The 27,642-nt window shown below is 40.3% G+C and overlaps 1 protein-coding gene across 3 annotated transcripts; it reads left to right on the forward strand.

Annotated features, from left to right (window-relative positions):
* The first annotated feature begins 277 nt into the window (after nucleotides 1-277).
* On the forward strand, nucleotides 278-27,417 carry LOC105939079 (LIM domain and actin-binding protein 1). 3 transcript variants are annotated; one of them, XM_036152058.1, is made up of 10 exons: nucleotides 278-363; nucleotides 8,597-8,725; nucleotides 10,913-10,958; nucleotides 17,658-18,092; nucleotides 21,218-21,272; nucleotides 21,374-21,462; nucleotides 23,871-23,943; nucleotides 24,051-24,082; nucleotides 24,169-24,302; nucleotides 25,594-27,417. In XM_036152058.1, the coding sequence occupies exons 2-10, from the start codon at nucleotides 8,607-8,609 to the stop codon at nucleotides 26,570-26,572; spliced, it is 1,962 nt and encodes a 653-aa protein (XP_036007951.1). In that variant the 5' UTR covers nucleotides 278-363; nucleotides 8,597-8,606; the 3' UTR covers nucleotides 26,573-27,417. The 3 variants fall into 3 exon arrangements, with proteins under 3 accessions (XP_036007951.1, XP_036007953.1, XP_036007952.1); XM_036152060.1 differs by lacking the exons at nucleotides 278-363; nucleotides 8,597-8,725; nucleotides 10,913-10,958 and adding an exon at nucleotides 12,594-12,697; XM_036152059.1 differs by lacking the exons at nucleotides 278-363; nucleotides 8,597-8,725; nucleotides 10,913-10,958 and adding an exon at nucleotides 16,774-16,919.
* Nucleotides 27,418-27,642: the final 225 nt, after the last annotated feature.

Here is a 27,642-nt window from a genome sequence, read left to right on the forward strand (position 1 = left end):
CATTGCTCTTCAGTCCCCCCCCCCCCCCCCCCCCATGTCACGGAGACGGTTGCTGCACCACATTTATCTCTTTGTCATCAGACCGTCTCTGGACTCCCAACTGTGAGAAGTGACCAAGGCCACCTGTTCTCAGGTAGTCCGCGCCTCCACGCGGAAGAAGAAAAAAAAAAATCTGCCAGGTAAGCGTAACGCTTCGCCTAAAGTCATTGGCGCACCAAGTCACGTGACGTGGCTCCTCCACTCACCTTAGCGCTGACTCCTCCTCCCTGCGGGCGGTGTCGCGCGGCGGCGGCGGCAGCAGCAGCCAGTGTCAGGTGTCCGGCAGGTTTCTCAGGAGCTCTGACTGAACGGAAGTTCCCACAGGTAGGAACAATTTCATGTTAGGACGGGGAAAAGGTACACTTAAAAAAAAAAGCTATGGCTGCTTAAACCCAAAGTAGAAAGGTATTAGAAGATTTTAGTTTGTATTTGCTAAGATTGATACAGGAAAAGTTTATGCGCTCGGTCGTGCTCCGAGCAGTGCAGCTGCCGAGCCCGTGTTTCTGTTTACTCACCACTTTCCTCAAAGTTAAAATGCTGTATTCTCCGTCCGCGTCTTTTAAAGGTTACAGCCACTTTAACCCTTTCCTCCCATAGCTGCACCTGTAATTAAAGTTTTTCAGGTGACATGTTGGCCTCAGAGCTGGGCCGCCTGTCTGTGAGTTGTGCCTCTTTGTTGAATACTTCAGCAATGACTCTTTAGCCCAGACTCTCTGATGCTCACCTGAACGCCTGACTCGGGCTGTTGTATTAATTCATAATAGATCAATTATGCATTAAGCAAGGAGGACTCCTCCTTTCTTATGACTGAGCAGGTGTCCAAATGGGCTGTGGTTGCATGTTGTCATAGCAAAGGCATTTAAGGGTGTTGATGTCAGTAATTGAGAACAAGGGCATTGAGAACGAATATTCTGTTGTTTAATTATAAAACCCGGGAGAGTTTACTGGATTATGTGAGATAGGCTGTAATCTTTTCAAGCCTTTGCTTGTGTCTCTCGTCTTCCATGATGAAACAGGGCCACCACTGTTGACGCTTTGTTTAAATTTCGCAACCAATGATGCCACTGATTCAGTCAATACTCCTATTGTGATATTGTAGTTAAAAAAAATAAAAAATGATCCTGGCTGTGGATGTAATGGAAATGAAAGTAAGGACACCTCCCGTGATCTGGAGCTGATAATGTGACACCTTCTGAAAGAGTTTTATTGCTTATTGCCACAAAAAGCATCGTCAAAGTGGCATGATTTTTATTATCTCAGACGGGCAGAGTTAAACGCAGCAGTCTTTTAATGGAACACCAAAGGTCCAAACAACTCAAAAATCACCCAACACGTAGCGTACACAGGGAGCATGGTTGGAACTGGAGGAAAGCCATATGAACGTAGCAGAGGACGGGAGGATCTGACAAAGGAGGGACTACCCTGAAATGGCTTAATAATAATAATAATAATAATAATAATAATAATAATAATAATAATAATAATAGACATATGAGAATATAACAGAACTAATATTAGGACATTAACTGATGCTGAAAAGACTTAAGAAAGGAAAAACAGACTCAGAGTCCATACGATTGTGATAATTTTACATTCTAACTGTATGATCATCTGGAGTGACACAGGTTTTTGGTAAAACCCACATATAACAAGATTTAACCGCTTTTATTCTCCTGCTGCTAAAATATTCCAACACACTGTTCTCACAAATACAAGACTTCTATCTATAACCTGTGCTTGTTGTTATTCGTGTGTATAGACCTATAAATAGATAGCATATTTTGAGTGTAAGGTTGAGTGACATTAGCATCAATAATAATTTGATTACCTGTGGTAGTAAGATGTTGGTGACTTTGTACAAAAGCAAAATAAATAGAGCGTTGGAAGTAAGCTAGTGAGCTGGACACCGGTCCAAGCTCTGTTTTAGCTCATAATCTTTTTTTTTTAAAGGAGACATGTGCTTTTAAGTTTTTCCTTTTCACATTTAAATCATTCAGTTGTGGCCCATATAAAGTGGAACTGCAATGCTTTCTCCTGAATTTCTCGTTAATTTAGCTCAACAGGCCTTCAGAGCAGCCTGAGCAGTTTGTTTTGTTGCTGTCTCTTTAAATGTACACAAGGCTCTTTGCACCCCCACCCACCTCCAAGTCACAGAGCGTTCTACTCCACTCCGTTCAGCCATTTTAGTTGCATGCTGGGGGATGGTATAATGAAATTGTGTGAGTTAATACACCAACAAGCGAACATTTTCACTTATGCACTTGTAGTCTCTGCATCGTTTAGCTTGGAGTACAAAATTGCAAGGAAAAAAAAATGTAATGATTGATTTGAAAAATTGCCAAGTTCATAACCTTGATTTGCAGCGCCGCAACAAATATTGTGACGGAATTGCTCAAAAAACATTGTAGAGAAAAGAGAAAATTAACAGATTGAAAAATATGACCCCAACAGAAGATAAATATATCTATGCTGCTCCTGGAGAGACTACATTCAAATTGTCTGAATTCTTAGAGACTTCTAATACTCAACAAAATGTATTTAACGGCTAAAAAAAAGGGATTTTGCATGATTTGTTCTCTTTAATTAATTTAAAACAGCTCAAAGGTGCTGTTATGGAGGAGGCTATATCCATCCACCAGATCAGCTGGAGTCATTTCCAAACAGCCATGACACCTAAAAGACCACAGAATATACCAACTTTGATGCTGTCGCAGAAACAAAAACCTGTTGAAAAATCAGAAGTTTTACTTCAGACTTGGTGCAGACTGACCAGTTGCAGCTTATACTGCAGCTGCCTTCAACCGGCGTATCTTTGCCATTACACACGAGGTGATTCGTCGGAAAACTAAACAACGGTCACTTATGAAAGTATAGATATTCAGTATATACTAATATAGAGCTCTATTCTATGAAAATCAGTTGTAGTTGTTTTTAAATGGATGAAATCAGGTAAAATGGGGGTGTCTGTTTGCCTTCCACATTTGTAACTGTTTAGTTACTTTTCTACAAAGTTAGGGTGATTTAGCATCTGTCTATCACATGTAACGACACAGAACCTCACTTCCAAAAATACATAATATCCCTTTGGGCAAAAGACGAATAATAATAATAATAATAATAATATTTATTATTATTATTATTATTATTATTATTATTATTATTATTATTATTATTATTATTATTATTAATAGTAATAATTATAATTCCACCAACTGTAATGCTGCTTAACAGATATGCTGCCTTAATACAGCTTCACCATTGGGTGATATATTTGAAAAATGGAATATATATATATATATATATATATATATATATATATATATATATATATATATATATATATATATATATATATATATATATATATATAGCGGCAAGAAAAAAGTTGTTATGCTAAAAGGGTTAGAGTGGAGCTACCTACCATGAAAGAATGGACTGCTGTTGCACGCGAGATTTATATAACTCAAACTATCACATGTTTATTCAAAGTGCAAGAGACACGTTTTTACAGTTTGGTTGAAATTATTTGAGTATGTAAAACCTGTAAGATTTGGTTTTATGTGAACCAAAGCTTTGAATCACTCCACCCCCCTAGAGTTTTAATTTACTAAGGTATTTGTATAATTAGTGTTTTTGTTTTCTGTTTCAGAGCATTTTGTTCTTACCTAAAGTATGCCTATATAGTTTTCTAGCTGTCTGTCTTGTTTTTTTTCTTTCTTTCTCCGCTGTGCGTTTGCTTTTGAGGCGTTCATTACTTGCCAAAAGCAACAAGAAGATAATTGCAGCAAAACAACTCTTTACCTTGTGAGAGCAGCTCGGTGGCGTTCCTTTTAGTTTCTAGTTCCTGGCTGTTTGTATTTTTGCATCTGGAAATATCTCCAAAAGTCTCATTTGTCTTACTTGCCTGCGTGGAGAAAATGTGTCCGTTTTGTTTCAGCCAGCTGACTGGTAGTGTGCAGCAACATGTGGGCTGGGGCAGCATTTTGTCTCTCTCTGCTCTATACACCTCTGGAGAAAGCCCAGTTAAAATAACATTGAACTGCAGGAACCGCATGAAAGAGAACTTTTCGGATATACGTTTTTTAGCCAGCCCATCCCTGCATTAAATATTACAAAAACTGCTTAAGCAGAAACATTTTCTTGCAGCTTCGAGTCAAACCCTTGAGCCTGTTTTTCTTCACGTGGCTTAAAAACACGGCCCTGCCTTGTTCTTAACCGCTTTCTATTAATGTGTAGGTGACTGAGGATCTGTCTTAATAATTGACTGGTAATATCTGGAAGGACAGGTCTGATGCACATTGCTGCTTGTGCGGAGATATTCTTTACCTGTTCTCATTCATTGCTATGCAGTCCTTCAGCTATTTAGGATTTAGGTAAAGTAGACCTGATTACATCTGCAGGGTGTGTCCCTTCCTTTGCATGTAGGAAACGAGTCCGGGACTCAAGGAACACCTGAAGCAAAAAGACAAACAGTTGAACGACAAGAAAGTTCCCGATCCGGTGTGCCGGCTCAGCAGAAGTATCAAATAACAGACAGGGTGACGACCAAATGAACCGCCCTGCCTTTGGATCCAAAAGCTTGCGTCAGTAATAAGTAGCCCCAAGGAATGTAAACATAATATTCTAAAGCTAGTTTGGTGAATATTTGTTGCATTGTGTTCTGCCTTTTGTGTCTGTATTGTTAAATATTTGCCAAACTTGGTATAGAAATCGAAACGTTGCCTGTGGCGTAGATTGAAGTCAACACAAGGAAGTATATTTCTTATAATTAATAACCTGTGGATAAATGCTGTGTTTATCCGAACCGATGTTAACATTCGGGTTAAAGTAACAGGAGCACTGTCATCTGACTGGTTTTTAAGTGAGGGTTATGTTGAAGTTCAGTCCAAAGTCCTGGAACCAGTCACCAGCGCTGCCTTGCGTTACGGCGATGATGTAATCCTCTAGGTGCGCCAGGGTGAATATGCCCTCAGCAGAAGTGATCATCAGAGTAAACATCTGTTGTCAGCAGTGATTTACAGGGCTCCTGCTAACATTTTATGACCCTTGAACCTTTTCACTCTGTCATGTGAAAACCACAAACGGTGATGTATTTCATATAAACACACAAAAAGCTAAATAAATAAAACCTTAAAGAAAGGAGTACTAACACCCTGTGTGCATTTTAGCCCCAGATTACTCTGATGCACCTAAATAAAGCTACGTGTTGTGGAATCTGTTGACCAGTTTTGCATGTCTAGAGACAAACTTTTATTTCCAAAGCAGCTCAAGCTCGGTTAGCTCGGATCACAACAAGACCGTAGGGTGGATGTTAGTCTTGACTTTGACTGGGACCTTCTAAGACATGAACATGCATCGACCTAAACCATTCCCCCCGCAGCTCTGGCTGCAGATTTATGGTTGTCGTCTTGGTGGCAGATGAAGATCTGCACCAGTCTTTTGTAGCCTCGTACAGGCTTTTCTATAGGATTGTAATGTTTTTAGCTCCAACTCTCGTACAAGCCTTCACCGCTGGTCAGTAAGAAAGTAAATAAATCTTAATTATAGAGCACCTTTCACAGATCAAAAACCCCAAAGTGCTTTGCATTAAAAACAAGCGTAAAAAAACAGAAGAGATATAAGCATAAATGGAACGAAAAAACAGCTGTATGTAACCTCATGGAGCATAAAACTAGTTTAAAGTCAATCTGAATATATGAGTATTTGTTGAATCTTTTAAGAAGCAGCTAGAGTCAAGACAATGAGGCAAAGCTTCGCTGGCGCTCTACAGGATCTATCCCCTCTGGTCTGTAAACAGCCTTTGACTAGGAGATCTCAGGCTGTGAGAAGGGCTGTACGGCTCTAGAAGGTTGTAAATAAAAGCTGTAGCTGGACCATGCAGGGCTCTAAAGATGAAGGCTGAAATTTAAAAATGAACTGTAAAGTGTACAGGAAGCCGATGTAAAGGGAGATTAAAACGGAAGTCACGTGATGTCTCTTTTGTGTGTTGGTTAAAAGCCTCTCAGCAGCATTCTGAACTGATTGCAGACTGTCCTCTTATTCAAACACATGAAAAGGCTGTTACAATAACCAAGATGAGATGAAACAAAAGCATGAATTATAATGAAAAAACATCCTGGAAGCATGACACAGCCACCACGATTCACAGTGGAGATAGTGGGTACACTGAAATTGAATTATACCTCTGAAGGTAGCTGGCTGCCCTGGATTTAACTTATTTTTTCATTTTATTTTTAAGAGTAAAATACAAATGCATGCCACACTGTTTAGATTTTTCTATTTCTAAAGTTTTGAAAACGGTGTTTCCTTTTGCTTCCTGTTGATAGCTGTGCACCTTTTTGTGTTGGTTTATCACATAAAACCCCCCTCAAATACGTTACAGGTTGTTTGTGATGTGACAAAATGTGAAATAGATCCAGGGGTGTGAAAACATTTGCGAGCGGCGCTAAAGTAAAGGTTTGTAAAATATTCTCTTTACTTCCTGAAGAAGGGAATTATAGTCTTTGGGTCTGCAGAAATTACTCCGAGGTTCATCACTTGACAAATTAACCAGGTCTCAAAACAACGGCTTTGTCAAAGTGTGGTTAAATTCTCAAAAGAAAGTGTAGTTTTGGGTTTACGCTCATCCTCTGTGAAGCGATGCCATCACTAAGCCGGCTGCTTGTTGAGCGACTGCCGCTGCTCCCTGTTGCTCCCAGCACGTGTTTTCCTTTTGGCAGACATGCGGGAGCTGCAAGTTCAAACACGCCACGTCGCCTGTGTGCATGCACAACTGAATGAGCACAAATGTGGCCATTCAGTCGTGGGCCGTTTTGTGATGGAAAGTCTGTGCTATAAACTTGCAAATTAATAATCGCAAACAGAAAACAGGTCCTACAAACACACAAAGCTGGACTCAGACCGTTGACGTTCCCGACAGTGGGATGCTAGAACAGGTTTTAGACTTGCTCAGCCGTTTCAATAAAGGGTGTAATCTTTATACCACAGACTCTCTGTGATGAAAGATGGACTAACTGCTAACAGCTGCAGGAGAAAACGGAACATCCTGATGCCATATGACTTATTTTTAGTGTTTTTTTTGCCTACATGCCAAGTGTTACTATTTAATAAATCTTAATCCAGTGAATTAGTTCACATTTTATCTTTAATTTTTTGGCATATATATTTAATATATGTTTTTAATGTATAATTCTTCAAAGTTTGATTCAGTAATTAAATTATTTTTCTATAGGCAGCTGTTTGTGCACAAACAAGTTTCTGACAAAGGAAGTAAAGCAAATAATTCTGTGTAGGGCTGTGCGATATGGCTTAAAAAAGAAATCTCCAATTTTATTATCCCATATCCGGTTAATGTATGTTTATTCCTTCTTTTTGTTTCACAGAAATAAATTATTTAAAAAACTTGCTTTTATTTCAAGCATTTCGACTGAGAGTTGACCTGAATTCAATGTGCAACTAAATACAGCCTGTCAGACAAGATGGCGGCCCTGCTGTTATAAACCATGAAAACATAACACAATGTTTGCTGCTAGTGGTTTTACACAATGAGCTAAGAACAGACTTCACTTCACTAATTTAACTTCAATCAAACTTAAAAAAGTAAATGGTAAAAAAAAAAGTTTCCTCCTTTACAGTATTTTTACAATATATTTTCATGAACATGTTCAGCATTGCCTGCTGTTCTCTTCATAGAAGCCCAATGAGTCCATTGGCAAAATAAAATCCAGATTTTCCAATAATTAAATATTAAGAAATTGTCAATTCGAATTAAGCGATTAAATCGGTTTTCGCTGAGCCCTAATTCGCTGACTTCAAAAAAAGAAGAAAACCCCCGGACATTTTTTATATTTTTTCTTGTTCCAACAACAAGATTGAATGTATTTTGTTGGGACTTTATGTTATATATTTATCTAGTCCCTATTAGTATGAAATTCCAGTATTCAAGTCAGTATTCATCTAATTAGTAAGCACACATGTGTTCCTCATCTAATAAAAATATAAACACAGTTTTTCTGTAAAGTTATAATGTGGCAAAATGTGAAAAAGGGGCGTATGAATACTTTTACAAGCACTGTGTAACATTTAAAATTGCATTGCACTCTGAGTTGTTCATGCATCACATGTTAGATTGCTTTCTTTTTGTCTTTTGTCATATAACATTAGGCACTAAAATATGTGTTTTATCATAATCCAGTTCTATCCCAGACTATCTGTTTGGCCTCACAATGTGTTGAATACTATTCCATTGTAACAGCTCTATCGTATCGTATTGTTTTCTGATATTCTAGATGTGGATTATTATACTAAATTCACCATCTTTAATTGTTTTTCTCTTTTTCCCAAAGCTGGTTTGTAGCATTATAATCATGTGGGAGTTAATGCAAGTGTGCAGCCAGCTGCTAACTGAAGTGATTAAATTTCTCTGCCACATTTTCTCACAGTCAGCAGCACGGCTTCATTCCAACTGGAAGAAATATACTTTCAGGGATAAATTATTGGCAAATGTGATCAGTTACATATTGAATGTGTCTGTGCTTTTTATTTTTTTCCGCTTTAGGTTGACAGAGATGGAGAACGGCTCGTTTAATCGGCAGTCCTGGGCGACGCAGTCCTTGCGTGTTACCGCCAAGGAGCTGTCCATCGCAGGACGTGGGAAAAGCACTGCGATTGCAGAACGATTCTCCAAGTGGGTACAGCAAGTGTTTGCTAGTAATTCCTACTTTTAACAACTGCCTTTAATACAGATTGAGGTTAGAAATAATGCCACAACTGAAATAAATAAAAAATGGCTTTGCAATTATTAGATCTAAATGCAACCTTTTCTTACCAGTGTAAGGGTAAGACATAAAAAAAATTCTTATTATGTCTGATTTATTTGTGATTAAACAAACTTTTTTTTTTACTTTCTTCACTTTTTTTAGCCTCGTCAAAAAAAAACAACAAACAAACAGTGAAAGACCCTTTAAGAACCGAGGAGACACCTCAGATTTTATTTATCAACATCTTTACTATAAATGCAGCAAAAATGGACTGAACCAGTTGATGGAGGTTTGATCCTCAATGGTTTAAGCGCCCATTGTACCAGGCAGAGCTGTCATTTTGGCACAATGTAGCCAAATGTGCCAAATGTGTTTTTCACCTCACAAAAGGGAATCTGGTCAAATAAAAGTGCTGATTTCCATTGTAGGACTGCTTCTGCATATGGCAGAGCCTTTCATGACATTTACGCTGTTTATGATCAACTTTGTCCAGAGCCGTTCATAAAGCAAACTGTGCATAAAGCATGGAGGTTATAACAGTGACCACATTTATAACCTTCATTATGCACGGAAATTGCATCACCTGACAACGTCGGGAAAAGACGTGCATAGGTTGTTGGAAAGGGATGCCCTTTAATGGCATCTTCTGTGTTTAAAGTGCTGTGATATATTCTGAATAAAATTCAGTGACTTGTTTTAGAAACATTAAAATGAAAAAAAAAATTAAACATCTTCCTTTGAGGGATTTAGAGGAAGGAAATATGACAGAATTTAAACTACTTTTAAAGAGGGTGAAAAATGGGCGTCTCCCACTCGGCCCGGTACCAGAATGGTTGGGCTTAAGTTTACTAAAGGAAATCTTAGAACACGATAAAAATAATAAATTATATCCTCTTGCTTATGAATTGCTTAAAAATTAGTTTTATTTTTCAGTACATCTGAAAGTGTGATGAGACTTGTAGCTCTGAATAATAATGTGAGCAAATCCCTTGAACTGTCAGAATCAACTGTTTTCAGACAGTTTTTTTTTTTCAGAATTAGTCCAAATCTGACCATTACAACACATGTGTGTGGACACAAAGATCTACAAACATGGATCTTTGACAAACAGGCTGCAATCATATTAAAGTGTACAAAAATGGAATAAGAGTCCCAAGTGCTTTAAAAGAAGGCGGCTGGACTTCCCCACTTGATTCTTGTAGACAAAAGGTTTCTTCAGCTTTGGATAGGGCTTGAAAATATCAGGCTTTTATGTCACAATCATAATAATCACACTAGGGCTGTTGAGGTCATGAGTTACTGGCCCTATTTTTCCTTCAGTTCCTTGGTCATAGTGACCTCAACAGCCCAATAATACATGTTTATTTGAACTTAATTGCATATCATTTCTAAAACCTTTGTGCTACACCGTGTTTCTCTTCGCTGAGGTTCTGATCCACGATCGGGCCACTTGCATCTTAAACAATGTGACAGATTAGGACCCACATAATCACTTGTCCTTACAGTAGAATACAAGTGGAATATAGAAAACTGCTTGTCAAAGTGTCTGGGGAACATCCCCCTGCTGGTTAGGTACATAATGGCCAAAGATACATGGTTATAAAATGGGGAAGGAGTCAGAAAACTGTGTGGACAAGCAGGAAGGTAGTATGAACAATGTTTGCTGGATGCTAACATATGTTTATGTGAGAAGTGCTCAGAGAAACAATGACACATAATACAAGTGTAAGATGGTTATCCTGGTGGCCGGAGTGCTGGTTTCAGACCAACATGGTTTTCTGCATCTGGACTGGCTCCACCAATAAAATGAGAATTATTCCAGCTAATGTGGAAGGACCAAGAGGCTCAAACACACATATAATGAATCCTTAGTGATTAATGTAGTGATTTTATTTTTATACTTTCAATTCCCAGTTACTGTTAACAGATTAAAAGGGTATATTCCTAGAATCCCCTTGCATAACACTAAAATAAACACATGAACAAATTTTCTTTCTAGTTTGTTATTTTAAAAGCCTCACAAAGTTTTTAAACAAAGAAACATAAAATGTCTGAATGCTCTGTGTTGTTCTGAGTCAGCAGAGGTCAGTGTTGTTTCCTTCCCCCCCCCACAGGTACCAGAAAGCTGCCGAGGAGTCCAGTGCAGAGAAGAAAAAAGCAGTGAGTATTTCCCTTTAAACACATAGATGGAAGATGGCTCATGCTGACCAGTGACATTAATATCAATGTATGTGGTGCTAAGGAAAAAAATCACATTGCTTTGCAAAAATAACTTACAAAGCACTGTTGCTTCAGTTTATTTTGTTGGGATTTTATGCAATAGACTCCCACAAAGTCGGGCATAGTTATGAATGGAAGGAAAATAATGGCTTTTAACAATTTTTACACCAAAAATCAGAAAATGATCAGTTGTCTCCACTGTTGCCGTCTTCCCAGACCCAAAATAGTTCTGTTTATTATTGTTAAAGAGTCAAATTAAATGATTCAAAATAACTGGATGGCCATCTTTTAAAACAACCTTTTTATCTTTGGATCTACAATGCTTTCATTTCCTACAAAAATATGAGTCATTTATTTATTTTAAATTATCATATTGTGTAGAGCAGGTAAAAAATTAACATAATTATTTTGGTACAAAAAAAATTGTTAATTTTTTTTGGCCCTCGAGTTCCTTTGACTTGACAATTTTGGCCCATGTGCCAAAAAGTTTGGACACCTCTGCTCTACTTCCTGTTTGTTACAGCCATGCAGTAGATGGAAACAGGCCTTAGCTGCAATTTTTTTGCAACATTTTAAAAGTTCGCTCAAAATTCACATGACAATTGGATGAAAGCATGGCTACAGTCTGCTGAAAAGAAACAACACAGCATGATGCTACCATCACCCTGAGGGGATGATGTGTTCAAGGTGATGTTGCAGTGCGCTATACTAGATATGACTGCAGACATTTGGACTCTATTCATTTGACCACTTGTGAAGGCATTTGGCTGCACTGGAGTTAAATTACGGTCATTAGCGTAAATAGAGCAGAGTATAAATGCATGTCATATATTTCAGAATTTTACTTGTAAAAAAAATAAATCCTTTTACTTTACAATTATGCGTTACTCGTTGGTCTATGTCAGGGTTGGCCAAGTTCAGTCCTCGAGAGCCATCATCCTGCAACGTTTAAGTCCCTTCTCCAGCCAACCTGTATGAAATGAAGGCTCTGCAGCCCTGAATGACTGCTGATGAGGGACTTCAGGTGTGTTGGTGAAGGGATGCATCTAAAAGTTGTGAGATAGTTGCTCTCCAGGACGGGACTCGGGCACGCCTGCGAAAATCCAGTTAAAAAATAAAATAAAGTTTGCGGTTGTAGAACAGGTGGAAAACGTATTAGGGGTGCGAATAGTCTTGCGAGGCACTGCAATGAGCCGTTCCTTCATTTAACAGAAGAAAGACAGAGATGAAGGAGTTTAATCTAAAGATTAAACAGACAAGCATATCAATGTTTAAATTAGCATTTTTCCCACCCTTGTCATCAAAGCCGACAAAGGGTTATATAAATTGTGTGTATGCAACTTGTCTCCCTTGATTTCCTTCTCTCCACTCATGGTGGTAAACTAATTAAAGCTTGACGAGATTAAGGAATCTACACACAAACACATTGGCTGATCGTGCCAACGCACGGCGCTGTCTGGTCCTGTCCTGGCTGACCTCTCATTGGCTACTTGTTGCGACAGGCAAGCCATCAAACCCATAATCCCGCTCCAGCGTAATCTCTCCCCCCCCCCCTCCTTATAAAACTTAGCGAGGTACGGAGCGCAGGTTTAGCCGCTTCATCCCAGCGTGAGCAATAAACAAACCTGGACTCAGATCAAATGAGAAACGGCCCAGAGGACGTCATGAGGAGACACCAGGTACTGTTGCTGCGGTGGTGGCTAATTGTTGGGGCTGTTTCCCAGCCTGTGTGTCAGACAGCTGTTTGGGGAGATTGTAGCTATCTTCTTTCTTTCTTTAATGCCCGGGGTGGTAACGGCACGGCTACAGTCTGGCCTCCCACTCCTACTGAAACCTGATATAAACGAAGGTGGCCGCTCAGATGTTAACTGTAATGATAGGAGCTGGATTTTCCCCAAGCACTGCAAGCTGTGATCTAAACCAATGTTTATACTAATTCACACTTTAGTCAGATTCAGTTTAATTACTGTTTGTCGTAGGGAGAGACGAGTCTTTGCCTTCCTGGTAAGAGTTGCTTAAAGGTAGTATGTAGCTAAATAATTTATGAATTACAACTTGTGGTGTGATGTGTCTGAGCTTAGTTTGAATGAGCACCGAGAAAGACCATCTGGGTGTGTGTGTGTGTGTGTGTGTGTGTGTCTGGGAAGATGGGGGATGGGGGGATTTTTACAAATTTTGGGGGGATTTTATTCTGTTGTGACTTGCAGTAATTCTCTAATTCATTCAAGCTGAATTATTGTGTAAATAATTCATTCCCTTATCTTTTTTTTTGGGCTGTAGCTAATCCTGTTTCTGAATGTAAGGAAGGAAAGCTTGAAGGGCAGAGGGACAAAGGTCAATTTTTAGACTCAGAGCTACTTTGGGGCCACACCCTCAAATTTAAGTACATGATAAACAGTTAAGCCCAATATTTTTATACCCATAGCAGATTCAGATTTTATTTTATTTTCATTCACCCCAAAAGTTTGTTTCTGACAGGACCTGAGATGGGTAGCTCTATTAAAATATGGTGAAATAATATAAAAAGAGTATATTTTTTTTAATAAATGTTGAAAATGCTTTATAGTTTTCTCAATAACCACAGAAATATTATTTTTTTATTTAATTAGAAGAATCAAACCCTTGTTGTCATTGCTGACAAGCTTTTTGCATGTTTCCACTGGTATTTTGATTATATATGTCTGGTTAATGAGCTACAGCTCCCTGAGGAAGGAATCCTCACCATCTTTAGCTCCATTCATCAGATTCTCTCAGACACAAGTAAGGTCCCTGGCAGAGCCTCTCAAAAATGACAATGTTAGTTCAGTCAGAAGACTTTGGTAAATTAAGAGTACTTTAATCTTGTATTTGCCAGGATTGATCGTTTGTTGAAGTCATATTTTACGGGTTAACTGCTGAATCTGTATAGAAATGCTTGCAGAAACGGTGAAAGGTTTCATTTAAAGTTGAAAAATCATAGGGTGCGGCGTGGCTTGGCTGTAGAGCCGACGAAAAGGCCCATTGAAGAATGTTGATGACGGCGTCCTTCGTCCCCATCCCTGGACACATGAACTGATGAGGGTCCAGTTCAGAGGTTGTCAGGGACTGAAGGTGTTTCGGTACGATCCTCTCCAGCGTCCTCATCGGGAGAGAGGTGCAGGCATACCTTCTCCAGGCCGAGGCTCAGGTTAAAGATGCACTGCAGTAAATCACCAAGTTGGTCCGCACAGTACCGGAGCAGTCCTAAGAGCCTTGGTCTTCACCTGTTCAGACGTGATGAGGAGCGGAGGAGGGTGAGACCCCCTGAGAAGGGAGGGGTGAAGCTGTCAGGACACAGGAGGAGGAGATGAGGGGGAGGAATGGGCCGGTGGGTACAGCCTGATGTTTGTCTATGTGATTCTGTATTTAGTTGATTTTATAATGAGAAAAATACACATCATGTGAAAATGCACCTGCTTTCGAGGATGGTTGAAGGAGGAGGTTTCCAATTCCAGAACCCGAGGCTGGCGTCCTGCATGTTTTATGGGTTCCTGTGTCGGCACAGTGGATTTAAAAGCAGCGGATCATTAACGGGCCTCTGCTGGAGCTGATGAAAACCTGTAAAGGTTTGAATCTAATCTAATAATCTAATATAAACCATGTGACTCTGGTGCGCTGGAAGAGCAGATGGCCTCTCAGAATCAGAATCAAGTTTATTGCCAAGTAGGTTTGCACTTACAAGAAATTTGACTTGGTGTTGATGGTGCAGACTATATATATATATATATATATATATATATATATATATATATATATATATATATATATATATATATATATATATATATATATATATATATATATATATACATACATACATAAGAGGCGTTGAGAGGGACTCCATGGCTAACATATATTTCTGCATTGTCATTTAGTGTCAGAAATTTCCAAAAATACAGAATCCATGATATTTTTTTCCCCATAGAGAACAAAAGGGCTGAATCTGCTGAACTGACTTTTATATTAAGTACACAAGCTTTAACATAATTTTTTTCGGGTGTTATGGGATATATCAGCGTATGGTATTGCATAACTATGAACTGGAAGGGATGCTACATCAAGTGGAAGAGGGTGTTCTGGTCACCAGCTCACATGCTGTTCTGCTTCTGGAGACCACAAGGATCCTGCAACCTTTCTTCAAAAGCAGACATTGCTGCAACTATTTATCACTTGAGGCGAAATACTGGGTGAGCGGCCACAGACCTTTGTGACCTCCCGGCTGGATTGCTATTTATTGGTGTGAGTGGGTCTGTAATTACGCATCTGCAGATGATGCTGAAAGCTGCAGCACGTCTTTTAACCAACACACACAAGTCTGACCAGATTTCACCGGATTTGGATTCACTTCACTGGCTGCCTGACTATTCTAAGATTCATTATAAAGTCATTTTATTTGTTTTTAAGTCTTTAAATAAGCTCAGAGGGGACTGGACCCTCTCTGTAGCCGGTCCTAACCTCTGCCTCTGTACATTAGGCAGGTATCCTTCCTGGACATTTATAAATCTTGTTTCACTGGTTTTTAATACTTATCAGGGCGTTGGTTTTATTATCTTATGTCCTTTATGTGTATTTCTGTCTGTGTTTTCTTATTTTGTTAATTTTGAATTAAATTGGTTTTATTGGAATGTAATATTCCTTCATGCAGTGCCTTTTGTATTAGGTCGTTACAGTCGTATTCAATAAGTTAGAATATCAGTTAAAAGTCCATTTACAGGAAGCCTTTCCAACAAAATAAAATCCTTTTACTGTTTTTCATGCTGAGAATAAACTAAATAATGTTCTACACTAGGACAATAAAAACAATTATTGACCTAAAATGAGAATAATCTTTTGCCTTTCTTTCAAAATACTTGCAACATACAATATACAATATACAGACTTCGCACAATAAGGATCTGTACAAATTCCTTTTCTCAAAAAATCTGACTTATATGTTTAATGCATCAAGATATCATATGGTTATTGTTTAACAGGGGAAAACAGAAGAAATGACAATATCTGTATTTTTATGTTCTTTACTTAAAGAAAATCCAATTTTTGAGGCAGTGTGCACCATAAAAGTGATGATTTTGACACGTCTGGCAACACTTTTGAAAATCTTTGGTTTAAATCAAAGGGTATTTTAGTGTTAAAATTCAAATCTCTAGGTGTGCACTGATGGTAGAGACATACCCAAAGGCCTTTTTAGGGGCCTCAGAGTAAAGGTGGCTCAGATGCACAAAACTTTCTTTGATTGATTGATTTAGTTTTTGCTTTTTAAAACGTTTTAAAAACCTGGAGTGTTGTCCCTGACACCTCACAGTTATACATGCATTCGTGTTGGTCTATCACAGGAGATCCCAATAAGATAAACTGCAGTCTGTGGTTGTGATATTCCCTATGGTGTTGTAATTTGACAGCTCAGGAAATGAGCAACAATATACAATTATGCCCCAAAGTGTTTCTTCATGGTTTAATTTTCCTTCTAGCGTTTTGCTTTAGTTGATCCCTTTTTACTTACCCGTGTATTTTGTGTCTCTGAGGCGTCTAAAATGTGAATGGTGTGTTGGAATCAGGGTCTGGAAACTTTAGGTGGCCTAACTCTCCATCAGAGGAAACGAGCAGCAACACCAGGGAACAAAGAGTTAACTTTTCCCTGAGCGTATCATTTCCTGCTCGGGTTTCCTGGGTATTCTGACTCTCTGTCTCTCACTTTCCTGCTGCTGGAGAGGGGCTGGACCGGCACTCGCTGGTAGGTTTTGTCTGGCTGCCGGTCTCATGCACAGCGCGACCTTCTGCTGTCTCTCACCCGCTGAGCTGAGGAGGGAAACCGACCTAAACCGCCTGGACTCTCCTCGCTGTGTAGTGACACCAAGCCTGGCCGCTTGCTCTCATTTAGAAAAGGTTTCCTTTTCTTTTCTACTTGTTTAAAAATGAATCGGTTGTCCATTCAGGCTGGCCTCGCTTCACAAAGACAGCAGTTGTGCCACAGCTTTTTGTTCTTTGTTGGGGTTTCGTCACTTGCCGAAATCTTTATGCGCCGCGTTCTTTATTGTTTTGCTCGTTGCTTTATCATATTAGGATGTAGTTTATGCTTCCCCATCTTCAATTACCTCCAATTAATTGTAAAACATTTCAAATAGTTTGTTTTTTTGTGTGGAAATTTGACAGGGAGTTTCATTCTGAAGTCCGTTTTGTTTTCCTGTCCACATCCTCTACTCTTATGTGTCATTTCTTTTCTATAATTAAGGAAGTTCCTCTCCGCAGAAGTGTGAGGCGCTCCTGCTGGTTTTGCTTCTCTGCTGTCACTAAAAGCAGTCATTTGTGTGGTAAATGGTGTCGTTGCCTGTGGGGTTCTGGGGAAAAACGTGAAAAGAAATTTGTCTGTCACAGTTGATAAACCAGTATTTCTGACTTGGGGAGCCACATCTCCGTGCTGGAGCAGCTTTGAACAGCTGTTCGTTTCATCTATTAGCCGAGCCAAGTCAAGAATCAGGCATTTCCTTCATTCCACCGCATTAAGCTGAAGTTCCACAGCTGTCTTTCTCAATCACTTCACAGCAACTCAATATTTCCTGTGACTCCGTGTTTATCAATGTTTTTAATTCGATTTATTCATTTCCCTCCTTGTTTTTCCTATAGACCATCGAGACCGCTCCATCCTCTCTGCGCTCCGGCAACCTGAGTGCTCTTAAGAAGCGCTGGGAGCAAACAGGAAGCCAAAACCAGGATAAGAAAAGCCCGGTTCCACCTCCAAGCGGGTCCAGCATTCGCCGCAGACATACAGTCCTGAGCAGGCCGGCGCCCATCCGTGAAGAGCCCCCGCCTGTGAAGAACCAAGACCCACCTACCGACCAGGGCGGTCAGCGCGCAGCCAGACGAGTCCAGCAGCCGGCCGCAGCCCCGGTGGGTGAAGCGCAGAGAGGGATGGACAGGGAAGAGCTTCCAGACAGAGGAAAGCCTGACACCATCGTGGAGGAAGTCCCCACCAGCCCACGCACCGTTCCCGAAAAGCCCCGAGTGCCGCTGACCAACCTGAAGAATAAGTTTGAGAAGGGAGAAGATGCCACTGGGAAGGTAACGCTTTACCAGATGATTTCTCTTAATACACCTTTCTGCACTATCTCAAAAAAGCCGCCATGTTTACTTTGCGGCCATACGCTGACATCGCTGAGTGGACCCTATGTATTCAGCTGATGTTGAACTCACAGTACCGTGCAAAAGTCTCCACAGCCATGGAGCTTTTTCCTTTATGCAGGGATTTTTACAGGTCCCTCTGTGCTGTGGTGGGCTCAGTCCAGGTCGTTGATACAGGGGGACGTGAGTTTGAATCCCAGCTGCATCAGGAAGGACAGGGAGCAGAAAGGACGCACAAGGATTTGATGGGATAAACACACAAAACAGTGTATATTTGTGAATTGAAGATAAATATTTTAAAATATTTTACAGAAATAAATGGGGAAAAATTGTGCTGCTACATTCGCATCCAGTATTTTCAAAAAGCATCTTTTATGGCAGTCAAAGCTGCAGCTTGGCCTGCAGAATATATTGCTGTGTGGATAAGTGACTTGCAGTACTTGGATCACAAAAAGGTTGCTTGGGCTGCAGTAAATCTTAGCTGATCGTTAACGTGTCATGCATTCAGGTTCTATGCCGGTTATGTGTGTGGCCAAGTTTGATGTTTAGTGCAGCACAAAAGTGCTTTAGAAGGCAGCGAGGCGCTATGTAAGTACATTAAGAATTTACATGTTAATCACGTTTGCAATGAACCGCAAGCACAAAAACACAGTTTAGTTTTTAATTTATCCCAAGTCATTGATGCGCGTCACATACCACCAGGTTTGGATGTGCTGAAGGGTGAACATCTGCCCCAGTCTTAAGCCTCTTTTTGCAGCATCTAACAGGTTTTCTTTCAGAATTGCCCTGAATTTAACAGAAGCTGTCCCACAGCATGATGCTGCCATCACCGTGTTTCTCTCTTCATGAGAACAAAGCTCAGAGGTCTGCACACACCAGCTATATTTATACTGGTTATATTACACTTAGGTGGACTCTATGCTCTAATGAGGTTAATGCGCTCAATCGCCACGGGTGTTTTTTTGTTTTTTTTGTTGTTGTTTTTGGGTTTTTTAAAATGATAATTGGAAAACCACAGGTCATTTTCCTTCCACCTCACAGTTATGTATTATACTTTGTGTTGGTCTATCATATAAAATCTCAATAAAATAGATTTTTGAAGATGTGAAAATGATTTTGCAAGGTGCTGCACCATTGCATAACATTATGAATCACAGACATATTTAGCCTAACTTTGCCATAGATTTCAACATCCCGTTATGCTTCTAACTTCCCTTCTTGCCTTTTTCATACATTTCTGAAGCCCCTTCCCTCTGTGAAGCACTTCCCTCACCAGTTTCTACCGTTTGCAGCTCCATTCTTTCACTGTAGCTCCGTCTCTCACAGCCTAGTGCAACAAGTAGTCCACTCTTCGGCTTCTATACCAGAGGAATGCAGAGACATTCCTGTCCAAGGCCTGCCTCAGTCTTCGCAGGATCCCCTCTGTAAAGCTACCGTCTTTATTTTGGCATAGTCGGCATGTCTCAGAGCTGGAATCCAGTGTTTTAGGGGTTTGCTTGCTTTATTTTATTTTATTTATTATATTTATTATTTTTAACCACAGTTAATTTATGTTGGAGCGATTAAATTTGCAGCGTTTTACTCACGTTATTTCACTGTAATCGTATATGTTTAGCTGCTGTTGTTCTCCAAGTTTGTTTATTTTAACATCGTCTAGAGAAAATGTACAAAAGTGGCCGATTAAAATGGCTCAATCTCTCTGTCCTTAAGAGACCGTGACGTAGTGCAAACGGCACATTTATGCTGTGCTTAGTGAAGGACACAAGAATCGTTTCAAATGTTTTGCCTGCAGATGGATCAAATGCAGGCTGATGGCAGTCTTATCAGATCCCAGCTGTCCTTGTTATTAGGAGATAATAATCAGATATCTGCCTTTTTTTTTTCTATGACTCACAATGTCTGTCAGCGGCTTCTAATGGAGGAAGCGGTTTGCTGCACCTGGCAGAAGCCCTCATGTATTCCAAGTGTGCTGTGTCTTTGTAATTCAAACAAAACAAAAAATATATTATATCGCGTGCATCTATAGCTGATGACCCACAGCTCAGTTGGGAGAATCTGAGGACAGGACAGCTATTAGTTGTGATCACTGGTAGAGCAGTGAAAGAAGGTTGTATCCCATTTTGTCAGAAGCCAGGAAACAGAATTTCCTGGCAAGAAGGAAATTTGGTCAGACGAGACCAAAACGTAACTTTTTGGCCAACACACAAACTGATACGTGTGCCTCAAAACTAACGCTTCATGTCACCCTGAGCACTCCATCCTCACAGTGAATCATGGTGGTGGCAGCAGCATGCTGTGGGGATGGACAAGGAGGCTGGTAACAGTCTATGGTATGGAGATTTGAGCTAACTATGTAAGAATCTACAAAAAAAAAACTTGAGACTGAGGCAGAGGTTCAACTTTCACAAACATCCAAAAAAGACTTTAGTTGCTGCCAAAAATGGTTCTAGCTAGTATAGACTTAAAGGGGTTTATACCATTACACACTTTTCAGATGTTCGTTGGTTAAATAGATTGAAGTTGTGCTTGTAGTGTGACTAAATGTAGACTAGCTAAACATTTAATTCTTTCTCTAAACTGTGCTCTACAGATCGTCATGACACTCAACTTTAGTTTCTGTCTCACTAAACAAAACAAGATAAAAAAACTTTTTTCACTGAAACGATTTAACAAATTCTCAGTATAAAGTTACCACCACATATTTTCCATATTTTAGTGTTTATATTAAAATGAAATATCAGGAAATGTAGGTTCTGGACATGGATATCTATCTTTAGATCTACATATCTAACGATTGAAATCTAGGGTTAGATTTCGATCTTTCATTTTCACGCAAAGCTTGATGACCTATAAAGATCTTTTGTTGAGTTTGCAATGGAGACGGTTTGGGTGGTGTCTTCCACTATCAAGAATTGCACAACCAGACCCACTTTTACGATACTTTTGAGGAGTGAGTAACACTTGAGTTCCTGTTGTCAGCAGATTAAGGAAGGAAAACCAGGGCTAGGTCATACATGCATTTACAGCTCCACTTGCATAATCTGGGTCTGTCTCCTTTCTTTTAGGCCGGCAGGTCGACAATCAAGAGTACTTCATCTGAGGACTCAGAACTTCCCATCAGTAAGCACCGATGGCTCGTTTAGTTCTGCCAACATTTGTTGTTTTTTAACATCTAAAGACTGCAGTGGAACCATGTAAGAAGATCCTCAAATCTGCTTCAGGTGCGCCTGGGTTGACCAGATCTTTGTCTGTGAGGGAGAAGATGGCCAAGTATCAGTTTACTGTTGCTAAACAGGACACCAGCCGCACTGTGAGTTCAGACACATTTCAAGTCACCGGAACAAACTACAGAAAGATTACTGCTATTTTCAATTCAATTCAATTCAATTCAATTCAATGTTATTTATATAGCGCCAATTCATGAAACATGTCATCTCAAGGCACTTTACAAAGTCAAAATCAATCATATTATACAGATTGGGTCAGATTATACAGATTGGTCAAAAATGTCCTATATAAGGAAACCAGTTGATTGCATCAAAGTCCCGACAAGCAGCATTCACTCCTGGAGAAGCGTAGAGCCACAGGGAGAGTCGTCTGCATTGTACATGGCTTTGCAGCAATCCCTCATACTGAGCAAGCATGAAGCGACAGTGGAAAGAAAAACCTCCATCAGAACCAGAACCGGGCTCAGTATGAACGGTCATCTGCCTCGACCGACTGGGGTTAGAGAAGACAGAGCAGAGACACAAACAAGTACAGACAAAAAAGCACAGAAGCACACATTGATCTAGTAATCTGTTCTACGTTAGATGGTAGTAGCGGGTGATCTGTCTTCTCTGGATGATGTCACAGTTAACAGAACGCCAGACCAGGTGTACCTACTATGAAGATAAAAGAGAGAGAACAAAAAGTTAAAAGCTGAAATGACAACAGTCATTTCAATGCAATGTAAAACTGGAGAACAGTAGAAATCAGTAGAGTGAGAAAAATGTCCTCCAGTAGCCTAAGCCTATAGCAGCATAACTATAGAGGTAGCTCAGGGTAACATGAGCCGCTCTAACTATAAGCTTTGTCAAAAAGGAAAGTTTTAAGATTAGTCTTAAAAATAGATAGGGTGTCTGTCTCACGGAGCAAAACTGGGAGTTGGTTCCACAGGAGAGGAGCCTGATAGCTAAAGGATCTGCCTCCCATTCTACTTTTAGAGACTCTAGGAACCACCAGCAGACCTGCAGTCTGCAGTCTATTTAAACTCTATAAGAAAAAAGTAATCTAAAATGCCTTGATGTAACATTTTTGTGAATTGGTGCTTAATTATCAGCACCACAGGCTGCACAGGGCACCAGTTTGTAGCACCATTGCCTTCCAGTAAGAAGGTCCTGGGTTCAAATCCCAGCCTGGGGTCTTTGTGCATGGGGTTTGCATGTTCTTCCTGTACATACGTGGTACTCCGGGTTCCTCCCTCAGTCCAAAGACATGACTGCAGGGTCAACAGATCTCTCCAACTTGTCTTTAGGTGTGAGTGTGGTTGTTTGTCTCTGTGTTGGCCTGTAATGGACTGGCAACCTGTCCATTATACTTCGCCTTTCGCCCAAAATGAATAGACTGAATATGCCATCTCATCATGTTGGCCTGTTGATGATGCCATCACATATAAACTGCAAATTCATCTTCACTTACGTAGGTTGTATTTTCATGTGGCTGAATTCCCCAGACAGCTTCTCGTATTCCCAAACCTTCTAGCTGTAACTGTAAGAAAGCAAAGTGCGTCTGAAGTCTCGACTTAAAATGTCTCTTTAAGACCACATTTTAAATTTGTGACCACTGTCGGGGGACTACGAGGTTGGGATTAAATCAAAAATAAAATGCTGATTCGGCCCGGCATAACCGTAAATGAAAGATGGAATCGGTGCTGTTGGTGATCGATGGTCAGAAAGCAGAGAGGTGACAGGTTGCATAAGGTTGCAGCTTCATTCCTCTCTGCACGTCTGTGTTGTACCTGCAAACCTGCAGCCGGGCCTCCTCCCTGCCTGCAGCAGGCTTATGAGCGGAGACACGAGAACCAGGCTGCAGGAACAACTCGGCATCTCAGCTTTGAGGGTTAGAGTATTTATGTTGTCAAGCTTAAAGTGAGCGAAGAGGCATGCGATATGAATAACACTGAGAGTGTGAACGCACACACCCACAGCAGTCACCAAGCTCTCGCCTTCGAGGGTAAATCTCACAACTCTTCTCTGAAGGAAAATGTAAGGTTCATCGTGTAAAAAAAAAAAAAAAAAAAAAAAAAAAAATAGCATTGTTTAGTTCAAGGTTCTCTAGAAGGGAACACCACCTATATGTGGAAAACTGGATATTAGGTCAAGAAAAAAGCTTTAGGCAGAATTATTTATGCATGCCTTTTTGAAATCATTAAACTGCTATTGGTTCGTAATAAAAAAGTAATATGAAATAATTTTAAGGCTCTGATTTGAATAGCCTTAAATGATCATCATACATCCTATACTTTAATCTGACTCTCATGTCTTTCTGAATTGATAAAATATAAAAACGGCCACGTTTTATAACAGGTGAGCCTGTGTTACACTTAATGTTTTATTAAAGGTTTTAATTTTTTTCCTATTTGTTACTGTATTGTTTGCATCATTTTCTATCACTTTCTCGATTTAGATATGATAATTTCTGCACTAAAAACGTGGTTTATTTCTGTGTTTTCCCCAGGCTAAGCCAGTGTCTGCTCCAAAAAGATCAGTGTCTCTGAGAATCAAATCCTCTCCAGCAGCTGAGTGCAATGGTAACTTCTTCCAGAATGCGTTCTAGCATAAGATGTACAGTTCCTGTTCCCGTTTTTCCCACTGGCTGAGCAACATCAGAGCTGATTCTGCTTTTTATCTGTTTCAGGGGAAAACACCGAGCAGCCCAAAGGACTTGCGGTGGGGCAATTTGACATCAGACAATCAGGAAAATAGATTGAGTCCTCGCTCTGCATGAATATATTTGACTTTGTTTATTATTGCAGAGATTTCGGCTGCCGGTGAAGGAAACATGCACCGGCTGTCAGAAAACTGTGTACCCACTGGAGAAACTGGTGGTTTGTCAGCACATTTACCACAAAAAGTGCTTCACCTGTTTTCACTGCAGCACAAAGCTGAGGTAAGCTCCTGCCTCGCTCCTTTATCTTCCCTTTTGACTTAATGTTGTATTTATGTTTGTCTGATAATGTAAATGTGTCTCAGTTGATTAGAATATTATTTAAAAGTTCAGTCCCCACCCATCAATCCTCCCAAACTCTTGAATGGGCTATGCCTCATGATCCTTCAAATGCTGCAGTGATCCTTGTTTCCTGTGCACCTTGTTCAGACACACTTTTTCCTTCCACTCAACTTTCTAATTATATGCTTAGATGTCAGCTGTCATGTCAACAGCTCCCCCCCCCCCCCACACACACACACACACATTTGTTGGTTTTGTGTAATGATCTGATCTAATTTCTGAAATGAATTAACTTTTTAAAAACATTAGACATCCATATTTGTTGAGGTGTCTAATGTTGTGTAAATATGCTTTTAGCAGGATTCATATGCAGTCTGGAACAGTAGGGAATTTGACTTTAGTATTTACATACACATAAGTTTAATAAACAAAGTGGGAGGCTTCCTTACCAATTCCATTGTCTAGATCAGGGATGTCTAAAGTGCAAATTTTGCCTTTAATCAAGACAAAACACGTTTTTTTATTCATTTCTCAAACTTGGCTAAATACTGCAGGTGTTTTTGAAGAAAGAACGACACAAATCCTGTTTTTATTACAGAGAATTGACTAAATTATTTTCAATTTTTTCAGTTTACCCCAAAAGCATTAGTAAACTGGACTCCTTTGTTTTCATTAGGTGAACATGCAAAACAAAACCTTTTTAAGTTTTTGGATCTAAAAAGATTTACTCACCCCTTTCATTACAAAAAGATGTATTAATTTTTTTAAATTAAAACATTGCACACGTAGTTTGTTGTTGAGCAGGTGAAAAAAATCTTGATATATTTTGTGTCATTGTAGTTTCGTTTTTTTTAGGACTTTTATTTTTATTACCCACATGACAAAAATTTGAACACCACAGGTCTAAATGTTGTCCTTCCACTGCTCTGTCCGTCCTTCTTTTCTCTATTATTTTTACCTGCTTCCTTCTATTCCTCTCTTATGTCCTTCTTCTTTCTGTATTTCTTTAATTTATTCTGTCCTTGCTTACTTGTTCCTTCCGTTCTTCCTTCATTTTTGTGTCCTTCCTTCCTGCCTGCCTTGTACCCTTACTCTTTTTCCCATTTGTTCCCTTCCTCCACCATTTCACCTTTGTGCCTTATCTCAACTCCATCCATCCTTGGAAAAGTATTTCTTTACATGAAAAAGTTTTATGAGGCCTCTTCTAACGCGGCTGCTTCTCTGTCTCCAGTCTGTCGAACTACGCTTCTCTGCACGGTCATTTCTACTGCAAGCCGCATTTCAACCAGCTGTTCAAGGCCAAAGGGAACTACGACGAAGGCTTCGGCCATCGCCCGCATAAGGAGCTGTGGGAACCACGAGACGACGGAGACGAAGGCGAGGAGGCGCCGAAGCCAAAAGAGCCACCAGTGGTGGTGGCGAAACCGGCGGCTGAGAGCGCGTCGGAGTCGCAGGCAGATCCGAGTGGGGACACGTCCCCCCAGGTGAAGGTGGCAGACCTCGCCACCTCGCTGGAGACCCGCACACAGCCGCGGGTCGTCTCTGAAGAGAAGCTCCAGGCTGCAGACCGGCTCGCCGAGAAGCGCAAGCTGAAGGTCGCCTGGCCTCCTCCGGCTGACGGGGGGAACTCTGGAGCGGGACCGCTGAGTCCACCCGCAGAGGGGGCCCCTTCGACCAGACCGTGGAGAGCAAAGTGGCCCCCAGAGGACGAGGTGCCCCCGTCCTTCCAGAGCTCAGAGCGAGCTGAGCTGAAGAGCCTGAGGAGGAGCACCTCTCTGAAGGAACGCTGCCGTCCCTTCACACTCGCTGCCAAACCGACTCCTACAGCCGGCGCGGGCCCCAGGGAGCCCCGTCGTCCACTCAAGGGACTCCTGGAATGGAGGGCGTCGTTGGATGAGAAGCAATCGACGGAAGTAAGGTCCAAAGTAAACAACAAAGACGAGGAAAAGGAAGAGGAGAAGATGAAGCAAACACCAAACGGAGGTGTGAGCACCTCGAAGGAGGAGGAGAAGAAGGAGAGTCCGACTGAAGATGAGGAGGACAGGAGGGAGCAAGCGAGGAAGGAGGCTGGAAAAGAGAACTGCTCCTCCCAGGATGTGGGCTTCTGGGAAGAAAACAAAGAGGGGAGTGATGAAGAGGAGCTGAGTGCTGAGGATATCATCAAGAGGAACCGCTGCTATGACGACGACGATGACGACTCCATGGTTTAAAAGCACCTTACAATTTCACTTCCAGAACCCCCCACCCAAAAAAAAAAAACATCTTTTAGCTCATATATGGATCATTTTATTTAGCTTTTCCAGATTTTACACCTACAGATACCAAAACTACACTAGCTGTCTGTGAATTAAAGAGCAAATATTTTATTGCTTTATTTTTTATGTCTGTTATATTTGTAAACATTTGCTCTTTGGATTATTTGCTCTGTAAAATGAAGAAAAGCACTAAAATCTGTTTTTATGACTGTATTTGATTTATTTTTATTTTGTTAGGCTTCCCAAAAAAAACTTGGTACAACTCTCGTCGTCACTCAGGGATGAAAAAGCCAGTTGTTGCCCAGTTTTGTCCATGCCTTCATGTTAGATCCTCTCGTCTGCAGGAGCAGCATTAACGCGGCTTAATTCCAGATTTCTGCTTTGGACTGCTTTTTTATTTGAAGTTTCAATGTTTTATCTGTCAGGACACCAGCTGCTTTAAATGTGATCATTTTCTTTCTTTTACCGAAGATCTGGTTGGTATCCACACATCGCTTGAATAATAATTACTTCATTACTGTGTTGCATGTTAGGAAAATCTGCAATTCTCATGAATCCATCTCTTGAAATGGAAACGGACCAAAAGAGCTGCCAAAGTTTCAGTGTAAAATGGTTATTTCTGTCGTCTCTCTAGGGGCCTTTCGAGGTTAAAGGAACATTTTCAAAATGTAACCCATGTTGTATGTGAAGCATTTTTGGATACATTTTTAATTTGTGTTTGCACAAGTTTGTCTTCTTGTGATTGGAAATCGCACTCTGTCGCTGAATCAGAATTAAAATAAACTACATGGGGCATCCAGTGCCGAGTTTCTGTCGTGCTTTATTTTCTATGGATACAGATTAGATAACTAACGATGCAGTTTATTCAGACTTTAAAATTAACGCCGCATACTATAACCACTAAGCACTAGTTTGTGCGGTTTAGAACACGCCACCCTTACAGTCAACCATGGTGGTGTGAGCATCATGCTGTGGGATGCTTTTTCTTCTGCACAGGCAGGGAAACCCGATTATATTTAATTGGA

The sequence above is a fragment of the Fundulus heteroclitus genome, chromosome 20 (assembly GCF_011125445.2).
Source record: "Fundulus heteroclitus isolate FHET01 chromosome 20, MU-UCD_Fhet_4.1, whole genome shotgun sequence".
Classification (NCBI taxonomy): domain Eukaryota; kingdom Metazoa; phylum Chordata; class Actinopteri; order Cyprinodontiformes; family Fundulidae; genus Fundulus; species Fundulus heteroclitus.